General features: G+C 40.6%; 2 protein-coding genes across 3 annotated transcripts; both read left to right on the forward strand.

The window, feature by feature from the left end:
- The first annotated feature begins 1,022 nt into the window (after positions 1-1,022).
- adgra1a (adhesion G protein-coupled receptor A1a) lies at positions 1,023-10,454 on the forward strand. Of its 2 annotated transcripts, none has more exons than XM_044014705.1 (6): positions 1,023-1,394; positions 3,085-4,491; positions 4,890-5,013; positions 5,123-5,274; positions 5,651-5,746; positions 5,830-10,454. In XM_044014705.1, exons 2-6 carry the CDS (start codon positions 4,442-4,444, stop codon positions 7,289-7,291), a joined length of 1,884 nt encoding a protein of 627 aa, XP_043870640.1. In that variant the 5' UTR covers positions 1,023-1,394; positions 3,085-4,441; the 3' UTR covers positions 7,292-10,454. The 2 variants fall into 2 exon arrangements, with proteins under 2 accessions (XP_043870640.1, XP_043870639.1); XM_044014704.1 differs by having other exon boundaries at positions 4,364-4,491.
- Positions 10,455-11,268: 814 nt separating this feature from the next.
- On the forward strand, positions 11,269-14,189 carry cabcoco1 (ciliary associated calcium binding coiled-coil 1). Its single transcript, XM_044013364.1, has 6 exons — positions 11,269-11,352; positions 12,129-12,220; positions 12,341-12,510; positions 13,398-13,539; positions 13,646-13,718; positions 13,797-14,189. Exons 1-6 carry the CDS (start codon positions 11,284-11,286, stop codon positions 13,869-13,871), a joined length of 621 nt encoding a protein of 206 aa, XP_043869299.1. The 5' UTR covers positions 11,269-11,283; the 3' UTR covers positions 13,872-14,189.
- Positions 14,190-15,894: the final 1,705 nt, after the last annotated feature.

Raw genomic sequence — 15,894 nt, forward strand, 5'->3', positions numbered from 1 at the left:
GATGTTTGACTTCTGTGCTGCTGAAGAGGTTCAGGCCTGTGGCTGTGGAAGAGGAAGAAAAGGAGGCCGCTGTGTTGGGAAGGGCAGGACATTAATATTTTAATATTAACATTAACTATTTTTCCTTGTCATTCAGGTTTGTTATCATTTTTCATGTATTTATACACTTTTTTAAAATAGTTAAAAAAAAATTTTATTTCTTGTTTTTGTGAACAACTTTTATCATAATTTAACTGCATTGTTTTTTATTAATTTATTAATTTCCATTTTATTCTATTCAATAGTTAATTAATGTTTAAAGGCATTAATTCAAGGGTCTGAATAGAAGCGACTGTTAATGTCCTTAATAATCGTTAAACTGACGGTTAATTAAAGCTTTAAGTCACTGCAAAGGTGTCACTTCATCTGTGTTTAATAGCAGTAAATAAACATTACTTAAGCATAAATTAACTTTATTAACATTTCATGTGAGCCTTAATGTGAAGTTAGCCACATTAGCCAAATAGTAAATAAAAAAAAAACAAAGTAGAGTTTGTTTCGTTCCATTTACATCAGAGGTCAGAGGTCAGAACTTGGGGTTCCTGAGTTGGAAATCGTGATATTTCTTAATTTTAGTTCGTTTATAATAAACAAACGGGGGCCCTGAGCCCCCTTGTTACCCCCACCCTGGTTCCGGCTCTGTGTATTCAACGTCCGTTACCGGTAACTTGATGGACTGGATGTGGGCCGCGGACCACACGTTTGAAACGTGTGGTTTATTGTTAGTAAATTCTTTAGTTTTTGAATCAGTGAATTGTGAAGTTTGTTTAAATCTAAACACAACATTTGTTCCCATGGCTACCGTCACATCCTCACACATGCTCCGCCCTCTTCCCCTCGGTGGACTCGTTTTTTCTCCGCCCACTTTCTCTACGCCACAGGCGGGTTCGTCGTCAGTCTGATGATGAGGACGAGATCGGATCAGAGGAGCTGAGGAGGAGGAGAGAGCTCCTTCATCCTCATCCATCCATCATCATCCACTCATCCACAGAGGAGGAGCTGCTGCGTCAGCACGCACGCGCGCGCGCGAACCGTGAGAGTCCGTGATGTTTCCCGCCGCCCACGCACGTGCGTCGTCGCCTACAGCTGGAGAACTGACGATGAAGAGGAAGATGATGGAGGAGGAGGAGGCGGCGGCACCGGGACACCGTGTCTGGCCGTCACTCCGCTGAACACAGAGCACCGGGCTCCTGTGATCCGATCATCCGGAACCTTAAAAAAAAAAACAACCCTGTTAATCCGACTGAAAAAAAAACACGTCTTTTCTTCATGGAGCCTCTGCAGGGCGCGGGTTAGCGGGGTCAACAGGGGGCACCAGAGAGACAGACAGCAGTGTAACTCCACTAAAGCTCATGGTAAGTTTGTCTTGGTTGTTTTTTTTATTTTATCAGTTGTGTTTGTGAGCACATTGTGTTTTTGCTTCATTGAAGCTGAGAGAGAAAAAAACCAGATAAATAGAAGTTAAAGCGAATTCAAATCAAATGTTACAGATGTTATCCGGAGCACGCTATCGAGTTCTGACGACAACTTACTTTTTTACAAAATTATTACCAAATTTTAGTTCATTTTGCAACCGAAAAAAAATTTGTCCATTTTTTTTACATTCATACTCTCTGTCGACAACCAAACATTCCGGTAAACGAGAATAAATAAAGTTAATGTGGATTCAAATCAAAATTTACCGACATTAGCGCGAGTTCTCGTAAAGTCGCAACAATTTTATCCCAAATATGAAGAATATTTAGAAACAGTCACATGACTTCAGTTGGTGTAACCAGATTACTTGAATGTAATCAGATTACTCCACCAGCAGGTGTAATCAGACTGTTTCTGTGAACATAATCAGATCATTATGGGGAATGTATTCAGATTACTGAGGCAGTTGAAATCAGATTACCTCAGCGTGTGCAATCAGACTGTTTTTTCAGATTAATTCAGTGGTTTTAATCAGGTTAGTTGAGTTGATCTAATTCAGTTATTTTAGTATACATAATCAGATTACTCTAGTGCATCAGACTACTATGGGTGAAATCAGATGACTTTACTTCAGTAGGTGCAATCAGACTATATTTTATATTAAATACTATGTATTTTTTGTTTGCATAATTTAGATGAATTCAGGCGTCTTAATCAGATTATGTGATTTATTGTAATCCAATTATTTTGTGAACACACTCGCAAATTATTTCAGTGGACGTATTCAGATTACGTAGGTGTTTGAAATCAGATTAAAATCCCACTTTCACTGTGTTCCAAATCGACTCTAAATATGGTAAAATTCTGATACAGCACAAAAAATTAGGTTTACAATTAAATTTCTAAATATAATTTTGTACTTTTAATATATATATGTATATATACATATACATATATATTTAGTGTATTTTACACATTTATTAAAAATAATAAATGTGATGATTATCAATGCAACAGCGTTTAAAAAAACAGGAAAAGTCATCACAGATATTTTGTCATGATTTGACGAAAGTCTAAGACCAGATCTCGTCTCATGTCACCATATATAATAGCGTTAGTAAACATATATATTATTTATAGTACTCGGTTGAATAAATAATTTCCAAACTGGTGAAACAAATGTAGCTTGAGTTAAATCCACAGAAATCACGTGTGATGATATTTGAATAAACTTTATCTCTGTGACGCCATAAAAACTCAAATCCTCTTCATGAACGAGTCAAAGAAACATAAAAACTAAATGGTACGCGGCCGTTCATGTGGGATAAAGACACGGCTCTGCTTCCTCGTGTGTGTGTGTGTGTGTGTTTGTGTGGGGCGGATTTTTTTTTTTTCCATTTCATTGCATTTCACAGGATCTGCAGTAGGATTTAATCAGTCATGCTCCGTCCAATCGCCGGGGATGTTCAGTGGAACGTGATGAGGGAGCCTGCTGTCCCGCGGAGACACAGATGAGAGGAGAAAGGACATGACAGTGTCTCGAAAATACGAGGCCTCGCAAACACACACACACACACAAGCGGCGGTGAAGCCTGAGCCCGGGTTCACTCGTGATTTCTGCCTCCACAGGATTCTGCAGCTTGAATTATGCAAAGACGAGAGAGACGGAGACGTGGACTGTTTGAGCTGTCCTGGAGACACACATCACTTCTACTGTAGATATGAGTCATTTCATTCCTCCTCCTCCTCTTCTCGGAGTGAGTCGTCCACTGCTCAGTCATCCGAACTCGTGTTTGTTTGACTCACAGTTCAGCAACTCTCAGCTCAAATCATCTCTTTATTCACAATAATGTCAGGTTTATTATTAGAGCAGTGGAGGAGGAGTTACTCGAAACTCGCGGTATCAAAACATGCGGTTTCGTGTGCGTGCCATTCAAATAACCATGGCGACAAAACTTGCAAACTTTAACGTAGAGACGTGGTTGAAACTTTAAACGGGTCACAAGTCTTGAGACTTTTCTCATCTAAATCAAAGTTTTACTCGTATGGTTTTTAGGGAGGGGAGGGGCTTGTGCAACCAGAGTCCTCTTAGGGCTGGGCGATAATACGCTAATGATATACAGTATATCGCGATAGAACTTTTCCTTGATATATAAAAACAAGACACACTCGATAGAACTTGGATAGATCGTGTGGCTGGAATAGCTGCAGCCACGTCATGTGACAAGCAGGGGGTGCCACATGTGTTAATGTTTTCATTAACGCAGCTGCGCGCACCGACGCCAACGTGCCAGAAGTGAGAGCGAGTCAAAAGGAAAACTGCGGTGACGTTAGTTTCATTTTCGATATTCAACAGACATTGGCTCCACCTCCAACAGCGGCCCGCTCACTAACCACTTTCCTGAAGAACAAACTAAAGAGCTAAGTCAAAGCTAACGTGATGTCCAATAACCTTTTCATATAAGAATGGTATATATCGTGATAAAGAACATTTCCAGCCCTGTATCTTCTGCAGAAATCCTGACCGTGAGCTAAACACCTGTCCATGGAGTACTCACTCACAGTATTTTAAGAACTTTCAAGAGCCTCTGTACACAGTCCGACAAACCAGTGATCGGGATGACGTATTCAGAGCGAACGTGTCGACAAACGTGCTTGCTTTAGCTTTCTGGGAGAGACGCCTGGCTAACGCCAGAGCGCTAAGCCTCGGCTAAATCGAAAGACTCTAGTTGGCCCAGGCTGAAAAGAAGTATGTAATTGTTCGTACTGTAATTACTCGTAAAAGTTCTGGAACCCATTTCAGTCTAGGAGTGACTTAAACCAGATTTAGTAAACACTGAGTAAAAGGTGGTAATGTCGCCCCCTGGAGCGTGAGCGTTAAACCGTGTGTTTGTTTGTGGTTGTGCAGGATTTGAAGAGAGTGTTGTCTTTCCCACCGTACCCTGGAGATTACCTGCATCCAGTGGTTTACGCCTGCACCGCGGTCATGCTGCTCTGTCTGCTCGTCTCCATCATGACCTACATCGTCCACCACAGGTTTGTCAAAGGGTCACTGCGCGTTTTTAAAGTCCGTCTGTCCACAATATGGTCACATGTCAAAGGGTTATTGTTAGATGGGTAGGTAAGTTAAGTAGATAGTTGGTAGGTCGATAATTGGTAGTTTGCTAGATAGGTAGGTAGGTAGATGGGTAGGTAAATATATAGTAGGTAGGTAGATAATTGGTAGGTAGGTTGGTAGTCAATAGATGGGTCGGTAGATAGATAGTAGGTAGGGAGGTAGGTAGTTGGTAGATGGGTAGGTAAGTAGATATCCTTTATTGTCCAAACATGGACATATGTTTCCACGGCCTAAACTATATTAAACCATATTCATTGACTTAATACGTACATGTACGTTGATCCGACATCGTACTAACCCGTGACTCTGTTTGCAGCGTGATCCGCATCAGCAGGAACGGCTGGCACATCCTCCTCAACTTCCTCTTTCACACGGGACTCACGTTTGGAGTTTTTGCTGGAGGCATCAATCAGATCAACCTTCCATTTGTGTGTCAGATTGTACGTTTTTTTATTTTTTTATTTTATAAACCAAGAGGTTATACTTTTTTATAAATAGAGACACAAAACTGGTACAGGCGTCATTTAAAAATGTAAATCCATGTTACAGGTTGGCATTGTGCTGCACTATGCTTCTTTGTCGACGATGCTGTGGCTGATGTTCACTGCCAGAAACATCTGCAAAGATGTGTCCAAAGACCCGCTACGGGCCCAGGACAGGAACGGTCCGGCCCAGAGCAGCAGCAAACCAACCATTCTCGGGTAAACTCATCACACCAACACCATTCCAGCAGATGATAGCCAAGCAAATCTTGTTCATGTGTTCAGCTCAAACCCTTCACATCCTCGTTGGTGATGTTTTGTGCACCCAAAAATGTTGGACACCACACCACCACTTCAGCAACTCTTGCTAAGTAATCTGCCAGGACAGACACTGCTCTGCTAATCAGATCCGCCCATCAGTGGCCTGAGGCTTTTTACATCGTCGAGTTCCAGCTAAAATCAGGATGATATTGTTTGATCTGGTCACAAACATTTATGCTAGCCGTTTCAGAGCTTTGGGACAAGGCTAATAATAGCAACACAAACATTCTAATATATAGTTTAATTCACTTTACATTTTTGCCTTTTTTTGCAGATTTTATCTGGTCAGTGATGGAATCCCTCTCATAATTGTTGGCGTTACTGCCACACTTGGTCTGGATAACTATGGCAGCAGGGACGGTGCTCTGTAGTAAGTACACGTTGTTTCTGAACGACAGCTGTGACAAATGCAAATGCAATAATTGTTTACGTTTCTATGTCCATCTTTTCCAGTTGCTGGATGGCATGGGAACCAAGTCTGGGAGGTTTCTACGCCCCGATGGCTCTTCTGGTCTTGGTCATGTCCGTGTACTTCCTGTGTACCTACGTCCAGCTGAAGCGCCACCCGGAGAGGAAGTACGAACTGCGCGTTCTGAGCGAAGAGCAGCAGCAGTTATCGTCCAGTGACTCAAACCATCACTGTCACATAGATGCTGGTGCAGCCTCAGGATCAGTTGGGGACTGTCCTCCATTTTCTACAGGTGTTTCAGTGCTGGCCAATGAGCACTCGTTTAAATCTCAGCTCCGTGCCACAGCCTTCACTCTTTTCCTCTTCTTAGCTACCTGGGCTTTAGGAGGACTGGCAGTTTCACTGGGGCATTTCCTGGATATGATCTTCAGCTGCCTGTATGGGGCTTTTTGTGTCACTCTAGGACTATTTCTTCTGATCCAGCACTGTGCCAAACGGGACGACGTGTGGCACCGCTGGTGGGCTTGTTGCCCGTCAAAGCCCAAAACAGAGGATGGAGATGTCGGTGGACAGAGTCAGATGCAGTTGGTCCACCAGCCCCACTGCCACCTGAACTCTACATACTCAGGAAAGCAGCTCTCTCCTCACCTTTTGCAGAGTTCCTACAACAAAATGACGTCATCTCCCCAAAGCCCCACACCCAACCATACGGGTCCATGCTGTGTGGCTGTGATGAGTCCCGTCTCGCCTCTCGCGGACCCAATGCCCTCACCACGCCCACAGTCACTGCCTGACGAACTCCCCCGTCCCGTTCTGCCTCTCCAGAGCTGCCTTATTAACAGAACAAAGTCACACTCCTTCAACCGCCCTCGTCCTTGCCTCCAGGACTTTCGCTCTCAAATGATTTCCACCAGTGTGGATGGGAGTATGCAAAGCTCCCACCTGGACAGTCCTGCACACCACCACGAAGGCTCAAACAGCCCACACCCAGAACTCCAGCTTCCCTGCCCCAGCCCTCACTTGGATAAACAGCTAGCCTCCTGCCACACCTTACAACGCCAGACCTCCTGCCACAGCGCACAAGACTCAATGCCTTCCGGCCACAGCCATGCACACAACATGCATGACAGCATCAGTTCCTGTCACAGCCTCCTCTTGCCTTCCCATGGGGTCCACACCTGCCAGTGGCACATGTACAGCTCAGCTGATCCTTCCTCCACCATGAGCTGCTTCTGCGACAAACCTGATCCCTTCAATCTCCAGTATCACCAAGACCGTGATGCTTACAGCTGCGCATCAAAGACAGCTGACAAAGAGAAGGATGATATCTGTGTCAGTGCGGAGCAGAAAGGGTTCCCGAGAAACACTCTGCCTCGGCGGCACGGCGGCGTCAACCTACGAGGAACCATTGGTAGAAACAGGAGTCTGCAGGAAGACAACCTGTTTGGTTTGGAAGCCTCAAGAAATGTACGGACTGGCCGTTGGAAAAATGAAACCACTGTATAGTTTTCTAATGCTTGTATGTCCCGGTCTCTACAGCAGCCCTCAAAGTTCTTCTTTAGTGTTAAGTGGTTTTCACAACCTTTGCCCTTAAACCCCAGGTTGATCTTCCATCTGGGCCTTGTTTCCTGAGGACCTGTCAGAACCTTTTATGACAAAATTATCTTTGTGTGTTTTGAGTCCGTTTTATGAGGAATATAAAGGTTTAATTAACGCTGGCTAAATTCTTTACTCCATGCAGTTTAAAGTTACAGTCAGTGTTGTATGGCTTGCTTTGTGGGCGCAGAACCTCGGTAGTTACATCTCAGCAAAAAAGATGCCGTTGGACCCCACAAGATCTTACCTTCTTTAATTTTGTCGAGTTTGTATGTTCTACCTGCATCCTATGCTACACAGTCTTCCACCAAGTGGTCTTCACATGTCCAGACCAAAAACCAAGCCTAGACTCGTAAGGGTTCAGGTCCATGTTAGATAGATTCCAGTAACAACCAAGAAGATCCTGACCATGTCAGAGAAAGGTGACTGCGAATTGGCAACAGTAAGCGCACTGTGGCAACTAAAGGGCAACTGTGAAGAACTCAACCTCCAACAGTTCATGTACAAGCAGGTCAAATACAAAGATGATCTTCACAGGGTAAGACCTGATAAGACCTCTACTGTCCTTGTCCAAGATTTGCAAGTTTTCCAACCACAGTAGAGATGTTACCCAAAATTTGTCCTTTAAACACGAACTGATTCTTTAATGGGCAAACATAAAAGGTTTGGACTCGAACCAAAAGGTTGTCCAAGATCCATGTGGACCTGAAGTCTTATGCAAAGAGGAAGTGTCACTGAATGCTCCTTTAAATACACGGGTTGATCCGTTTTAAAAGAGAAATATGTAAGTAATTTTGTACAATGGCAACTTATTGTGGTTCTTTTCTGTCATATAGAACGTTCCAGTGTCAGAAATCCAAATGAAATACGACCAAAAAAAGTATCAATGTGACAAATTGTAGTATCGCTGATGCAGTGGACCAGCATTTTGCAGGACTTTGTATTTTCAATTTTACCAACAACCAGTTTCACAAAAGTTGAATTATTAGATTTTGAGCAAAAGCATTAGCATGAAGTGAGACTGGGAAAGAAGACACGCCTCCATTTCCACTTTTTAATGCAAGACAAAGACCAAATATTCATGGCTCACGCTTAGGGATGCACGATATTTGACTTTTCCCATTTATCTTGAGTGCTTCGGACGAGTACAGATACATTTCAATATTTTTCATTCTCATGTAACAAGATATAGATATAAAGTTTATAAGAGTATAAAAAAAGAGCTGTAGAGGGCACTAGCATAGAAGCCAAGAGGTGGCAGCCTATTGTTTTAGTCATGTCAGGGGATCTTGCCGCGCTTGCCGATATCCGATAATACATTTTAAAGCCAATATTGGCGAATATTGATAATATTGTGCATCCCTAGTTGCGCTTTCTCATGTATAAATCATCTGTCAAATGCTGCCCCCTACTGGTTGATTTAGCTTTTTTTTCTACTCATTGCCCCTTTCTTTTTTTTGCTTAAAATCTGTTTCTATCTCAAATTTGAGTTGCACAGATTTGACTCAGTGTGAGCATGTGTGTGTTTTTATGTGTGAAACAGTGCATGAGTAGGTTCATTCACATGTGGTGTGTTTGCGATATATATATATATATATATATAAATATACACACACATATGTATATATACATATATATGTATATGTATATATATATATATATATTTGTTATGGATCCACCCTTGCAGAATAGTTGACTAATGATATTGATAAAGAGGATTTGTTTTATATTGACACGTCTTGTAAATGCTGCCAGACTAAAGTTGCACTAACATGTAAATTACCTCCATTCAAAAGAGAAAAAGTGCGACGTGCTAACAAAGTAAGAGCACAAGCTTTGTGCAGTGCCAAAACCACGCGCCTGTTTTCACTGTGACGAGACAACGTCGTAGCATCGAGCAAACTCTTACTCAGGTTTTTTGAAAATCATCAGCAAACTTTACGTCAAAGAGCCTCCCCCCCCTTTTAGCCGTGATTATGTTTCAAAAATTTCTATCTCATGAAGTGGTACGAGGGTTTCTGACTCCTCGTCGTTATGAAGTTAATGTTAGCAAATAAATGACTGGAGAAAAATTAGCATTTCATGTAGCCTCCCCTTAAGTCATGCTCTTACTGTGACTGAAATTTCGCAGAAAAAAACAACATGAGATTTACAAGTCTGTTTTAGCAAAAACCAAAACGGGAAGAGGTTAGCGCTTTAGTTTTCATGAGACCGCGTGTTTTACTACTTGACTTGCTAACGGTAAAGCTACATAGTCAGAGCATAACACTTACGATCTTTTTTTTTTGATCTTTTCACAATGTTTCAATCACCACACCAATTCTTCAATTGATATTTGATGTCTTGTAGTTGGAAGTCTTATTTCCACACGTCATAAAACTGGTACTGCTAAATGTTGCTATCCTGAGATGTTTGTGTCCATGTCCTAGAACACGGTCAACTCGGAGGTGACGTCACTGTCAGTTCCGACTTTCAGCTTCCAATATACAGTAAATGGAAGGCGCTATCACACTGATCTAGTTTAATTACACCCAGCAGCTAATAGCTGGTTCGGCAGCTAGCTGGTTAGCAGTCGGAGAGCGTTTTTGTCATTGTGAATTAGCATTTTCATGGGAACACCATGTGCTACACCAGCTAGCGAGTGAGTATTATATAGAATATAAAAGGGGATAAAAACTAACTCTGATGCTTGCCGCCATTTTAGAAAATATCAGTAAAAAACTCGCAATGTTCTCTATCTAAAACAACACTAATGATGGTATTAAACTTTTAATCATGTTTTTCTTTTCGGAAAAAAACAACTTCTGATTCACAATATTTCGCAGAACATTCCGCTCATTTAAACAGTTTTTGTCGCCACAGAAACGATCATTAAACGTCTCGTGTCGCACGTTAAAACACATTTTTTACCCAGTGTGACGTAGCTTTGATGTGATCATCCAACCACAGGAGACGACCGTGGTCATGTGATGTGTCGTTGTGTACCAGTGGTGCGACAGCTTTAATCGTCCCCCCCGTCCTCCTACTGTCATTTTATAATACTGCACTATAAATAAAGATCTACTGTGATAAACGGCTGAGTCATGGTTCCATTTTTGTGAATGATGAAATTCTTAGTAGTATTTTAAGAAAAAAATATGTATTAGCATAAATTATGAACACATAATCGTGTGTTCTATTTGTCTTTAACACATACTTTTCGTTTTGCTCTTTATTACATAGTTTTTTTTTGATTTTCATTTCTCACATATTTAAAAAACAAAACCTGACTATGAAGCTCTTTCATTACTATATTTTTAAATGTATTCATTTATTAGTACATTATGTCCTTTGTGTTTTTTGAACGGTGCAATTTAAATAAAGGTAAATGATTTAACAGTTAGTAAATTCTGTAATAAACAGTCACTTACTGTTAATTTATGTTTTAACTAATAATAATAATTGTTTTTCAGGTTCAGATACTAAACGTTTGTTTCTAACTTTACATTAAGGGTCACAAGGAACATCAGTAAAGGGTAAATAATTATTAAAGGCAAAACACACATCTTTTCTGGTCTGTGAAGGCCACTGTAGTTTTATTGGCAAAATCTGGAGATTGAGAAATGTTGAACAAATAAGAATTTTGTAAAAGTAAATGGACATAACAAAAAAGTGTCTCCTAAAGACATCTGATCATGAATAATCAATAAATGTAATCAATAAATGTGTTAATTAAGAGATAAATAACAACAAATATCAGTATACCTTCAAAATAAAAGCATGTTGCTATGGCAAACAGTATGTAAGGCTACAAAATAATGTTAATTACGAGATAATTAAAAATAAAAGCCCGGAATCAAAAATCATTATACCTTCAAAATAAAAGCACATTGCTATGACAACCACAGTCGCCGACAACAAACATGGCGGCCGGAGTGACGCGGCGTGAGAAGAAGGAGCAGCTGAACGTGAAAGACGATGAACATCAACAGGTAATAATCGATCACACGTGTGTGTATATGTGTGTGCGTGTGATGACGTCACGTGACTGCCGCGGTGACTTCGGTGGAAGCGTCTTAAGTCGTTTCCTAAACACTAACCACTGTTTCCTTTGACCTCGTCACGGGTTTTGATTGAAAACAAACGTTAATAAATAAAAACGAAGCTAAAATGGCGGACACCTGCTGCTAAACCTTCACTGACATTAGATTACATTTTTGTTCAGTTTTTTAAACATTTACAGTTTTAATCATCAATTTAAATTTTAAATTCATTATTTAAAAATGAATTGAAAATATAAAGAAAATAATCAATATCTAAACATCCCAGTGCCTTTGGTCCCATAAATCCACAAATGATTTGTTCAAAAGACGCAGAGAAAAGAAGTATTTTAGGCAGAAAACGTGAGTTTTTCATGCTGTTTCCTTTTGTTAAAGCAACATAAAAGGACGACGTCGTCTTTATCTTTCGTCCTTTTGTCTTTTTATCATGTATTTAAATTCCTTTTATTATACTTTCCTTATAAATAACGTAACAGAACAGTTTGTCTTTAATTTTTGTGGCACTTTAATAACTTGAGTTTTTAAAGGAAACTATTGTTTCTGTTATTATTATAAGAATAAAATGCCGGGTGCAGCTGGACGTAATAAAAGAAAGAAGCAGCTGAAAGGAAAAGATGCAAAACTCCAGGTGATGATGACGATGATGATGATGACTGTAAACGAGGTCATGTGACTGTGAAGTGACTGTTGTTGTTGTTGTTGTTTAGAAAGAGGCGACGTTTATTCAGTGGAATTATGAATCACCGCCGTGTCGAAGCGTCGCGGAGCTGCAGCAGTGCAACAAAGACGAGCTAGAGACGTGAGTTTAAATCCTTTATTTATCCACGATATAAACAAGCAAATGATGATTTGACACTCCCCTCTGATAATCTGTGTGTGCGTGCGTGTGTGTGCGTGTGCGTGTGTGTGAACGGTGCAGGGAACTGAAGCAGATCCTCGACCTCCAGAATCCCGACACGTGCATGAGAGAAGCCGCACTGCTGGATTTCTACAGCTCTGTCTTCAGTTGGGCAAAGGAATCAAACTTCAGTCCCACGCAGACGTCGTTCTCCGTGGCTCTGCTACAGACGCTGCTGGAGAACATACGAGGTCCGCTAACGACAGACCAGCTAGTTAGCTAACGACCAAAGTATCTGCCTACTGTTTACAAACTGACGGACGACCTTTCCTGCCCACTGACCTAGCTCTCCGGCTAGCTCCTCCTAGTAGTTAGCTACTTACTGATCTACCAGGCTAACTACCTACCAATTTTCCTAGCTAACTACTAACTTTTGTAACCACTGATTTTAAACCTTGCTACCTTATCTGCCTACTGACCTCAATATCTAGCTAACTTCCCACCGTTCTACTTAGCAACCTACCAACTGACCTAGCTAACTACACACTCTACTTACCTACTGCTATGCTACTGCTCACAAGCTATTGATTTACCTACTGACCCAAGCTAGTTAGCTCTCATAGAGGCCTAGTAGCTCCTCCTTGTTGCTTCTTACTGATCTAGCTAGATAACCAACTAATTACCTACCAATAAGAAACAAATCTGTCTACCTACCTAATTACTAATCTACCTAACCACCTGCTTACTGAGATACCCAGCTATCTACCTAGCACCTACATACCTGCCTAGCTGCTGTATGTAGCTACTTACCTGCCCTTCAACTTAGCCACCGACCAACCTAGTTACCTACCAATTGTCCTGGCTGCCAATCTGCCAACCTGTCTACCTACCTACTGCTCTCGCTAGCTAACTAGCTACCTTTTTACCTACTGACCCTAGTTAGTTAGTTAGCTATCTATCTGTCCTCCTAGGGGGTGAGTAGCTCTTCATTGTTGCTACTAACTGACTGTCTACCGACTGCTCTAACTGGCTAACTAGTAACCTCTCTACCTACTGATCCTAGCTAGCTACCGACCTTTCTGATAGCTTAACATGTTACCTAGCCAGCTATGTCTTTTGTCGTTGTCTTTTCTTGCAGACAAACATATGTGTATGGTGGAGAACCTGGGGGAGTTTGCTAAGGCGTTAGCTCCCGCCTGCCAGAACCCGATGGAGGACGATTCTTCTCCACTTCTGGACGTAGAAGACGCCAAAGAACTCACGAGTTACTTCAAAACCAGGTCCCAGATCATATTTATGTTTCTAGGTTTCCTTTTTTTTAACCACACGGCTCTGTAGCCGAATCGTCTCATCTGTGCGTGTTTCTCTCCTCGTCGTTGTTTGCAGTTTGTTCCAGAAATACAATCTCTTCCAGTTCCTGCTCACGACGCCCAGAGAGGAATCACTGAGCAGCGAGGCGGTGAGACGTCCTGAGACGTTGGCGGTTTAATGTCTGTGTTTGTTCTCATTTTAAATATTTTTTGCTCTGTTGTTACAGAAAACCATCGAAGTGTTCACTTATCCGGACACACCGCTGGAGGAAAGCGTCCCCGCTAATCTGTACTTGGAGTAACGAGTCTGACCTTTGCCTTTTAAACAGAGTCACAAAGATAGCAGTTAGCTGGTGTAGCATCTATATTTCTCTCTAATTGTGTTCAGTTTGATCACGTTTTTTCTCACAAACACTGTAAAAAATAACATATTACACTACATTTTATTACAGTTTTGCTGGCATGTTTGGGTATTTGTTGGCAGTTTTTCATTTCTATGTAGCTTTGTTTTTAGCTGCAATAAGAGAATGAATATTTAAATGTAAATTTAATAAGTCAATTCTGTAACATCAGATGCAGTTTGTGTGTTTTTGTTGTCAAAGTAAACATCTTATACCGTCTCACAGTGTGTCCTGTGTGTCCTCTCTCCTCCAGCCTCTGTGTAGATAATAATAATCGCTGCATGTTTTATTTAACATGCTTTCATCAAAGCTGAATCTCCATCTGATGGCGAGAATAAAGTAAAAGCTCTGAGATACTGTCGTACAGTTCAATGCAGGTTTGGGACGATTTAGATGAAAACATAAACATTATATTGATGTTATGTGATTATTAAACCTGCTTTTGTCAGGATGTTTAAAAGAAAACAAACTGGACTTTTCCAACAGGAAAGTGAAGTTTGGAAACCACTCACCCACACCAAACCTCATATTTGGGCAGCCTGTGGCCAAGTGGAAAGGGAACTTGGCTGGTCGCCGGTTCAAGTCCCCACCAGGTCAAAAGGGCTGGGGTACCCCTGACCAAGGTACCCAACCCCCATTGCTCCCCGGGCATTACTCATTCTAGGATGGGTCAAATGATTAATAAAGTATATTAGCTCGCAGGGACACAGGAGCTGCTGGTCTACTGCTGCCTCGTGTGGTCACTTTGTGTCACTGAGGTAAACCTGAACACAGGATATGAAATGCTGAATTGGCAAAATAAGACATTTGAAGTTAATGATGGAGGCAGCAGTGGATCAACAACTCCTGTGTGTTGTGATGTTTAAAATCACTGATTTTGTGAGTGGTTTACAAACGTCACTTTCTTTTCAGTTAAAGTCTCACTAATGTAGTTTGTCCCTGTGGTGTAGCCGTATGTGCACTGTAAATGTGTCCGGGACAGAACTGCCCGTGTCTTTATTTGGACATATGTCTCGTCCTCTCTGTTGTTATTAATGTTGAATGACTGTGTGTATGAATCATTGATCATGTGTCCATAAAAAGCTGCCTGGATTTGATTCAGCAACAGAGAAAAAATACAAAAATAAAAACCATGTTTTTCTGATGTTTTTACAGTGTCTCATGTAGTGTTATTTTTGACTTTTGTTAAAAATGTTGACATTATTATAACATGTGTTACATTTAAAAGAATTTGAGATCTCTTTATACTTAATGTAGTATTATACAGTTTTTAAAAAACTGTGTTTGTTTTAAAGACTTAAACACAATAGTTTTCTTATACTGTTTTTTCCAAATGTTGTAACATGTGATTATACAAACATCGTACATTTTGGTTTCGTATTATACTGTTTTTGACATCTTATTCTATGTTTTTTCTTTTTCAATGATTTTTTTTAACTTTTAAACAGTGTAATTTACTTATTATACGATATTTCATGTTTAGACGTCTTATGATACGTTTTATTTAAATGTTTTTACAGCGCTTGTTTTTCTGTTTTTAATGACTTAAAAATGACTTATAATTTACACAATTTCACTTTTTTGTCAAATGTTGAAATTCTTTGACAGATTTTGGACAACATACTATACTATGACTTTTTTGACTGATTTTGGACGACATACTATACTATGACTTTTTTGGGTGATTTTGGACGACATACTACACTATGACTTTTTTGACAGATTTTGGACGACATACTACACTATGACTTTTTTGGGTGATTTTGGACAACATACTACTCCTATGACTTTTTTGCGTGATTTTGGACAACATACTATAGTATGAATTTTTGATTGATTTTTCGATGACATACTGTACTATGACTTTTTTGACTGATTTTAGACAGCATGCTATACTTTGACTTTTTTGGGTGATTTTGGATGA

This window comes from Solea senegalensis, linkage group LG18 (genome assembly GCF_019176455.1).
Source record: "Solea senegalensis isolate Sse05_10M linkage group LG18, IFAPA_SoseM_1, whole genome shotgun sequence".
NCBI lineage: Eukaryota > Metazoa > Chordata > Actinopteri > Pleuronectiformes > Soleidae > Solea > Solea senegalensis.

Bases quoted from the DNA above. Each gene is read 5' to 3' on its own strand.
- adgra1a (XM_044014704.1), top strand. The intron at 5,014-5,122 runs GTACGTTTTTTT...TCCATGTTACAG, and splicing joins TTCCATTTGTGTGTCAGATT to GTTGGCATTGTGCTGCACTA. The intron at 5,275-5,650 runs GTAAACTCATCA...CTTTTTTTGCAG, and splicing joins AGCAAACCAACCATTCTCGG to ATTTTATCTGGTCAGTGATG.
- cabcoco1 (XM_044013364.1), top strand. From the start codon at position 11,284: ATGGCGGCCGGAGTGACGCGGCGTGAGAAGAAGGAGCAGCTGAACGTG. The intron at 11,353-12,128 runs GTAATAATCGAT...GTTGTTGTTTAG, and splicing joins AAGACGATGAACATCAACAG to AAAGAGGCGACGTTTATTCA. The intron at 13,719-13,796 runs GTGAGACGTCCT...CTGTTGTTACAG, and splicing joins AATCACTGAGCAGCGAGGCG to AAAACCATCGAAGTGTTCAC.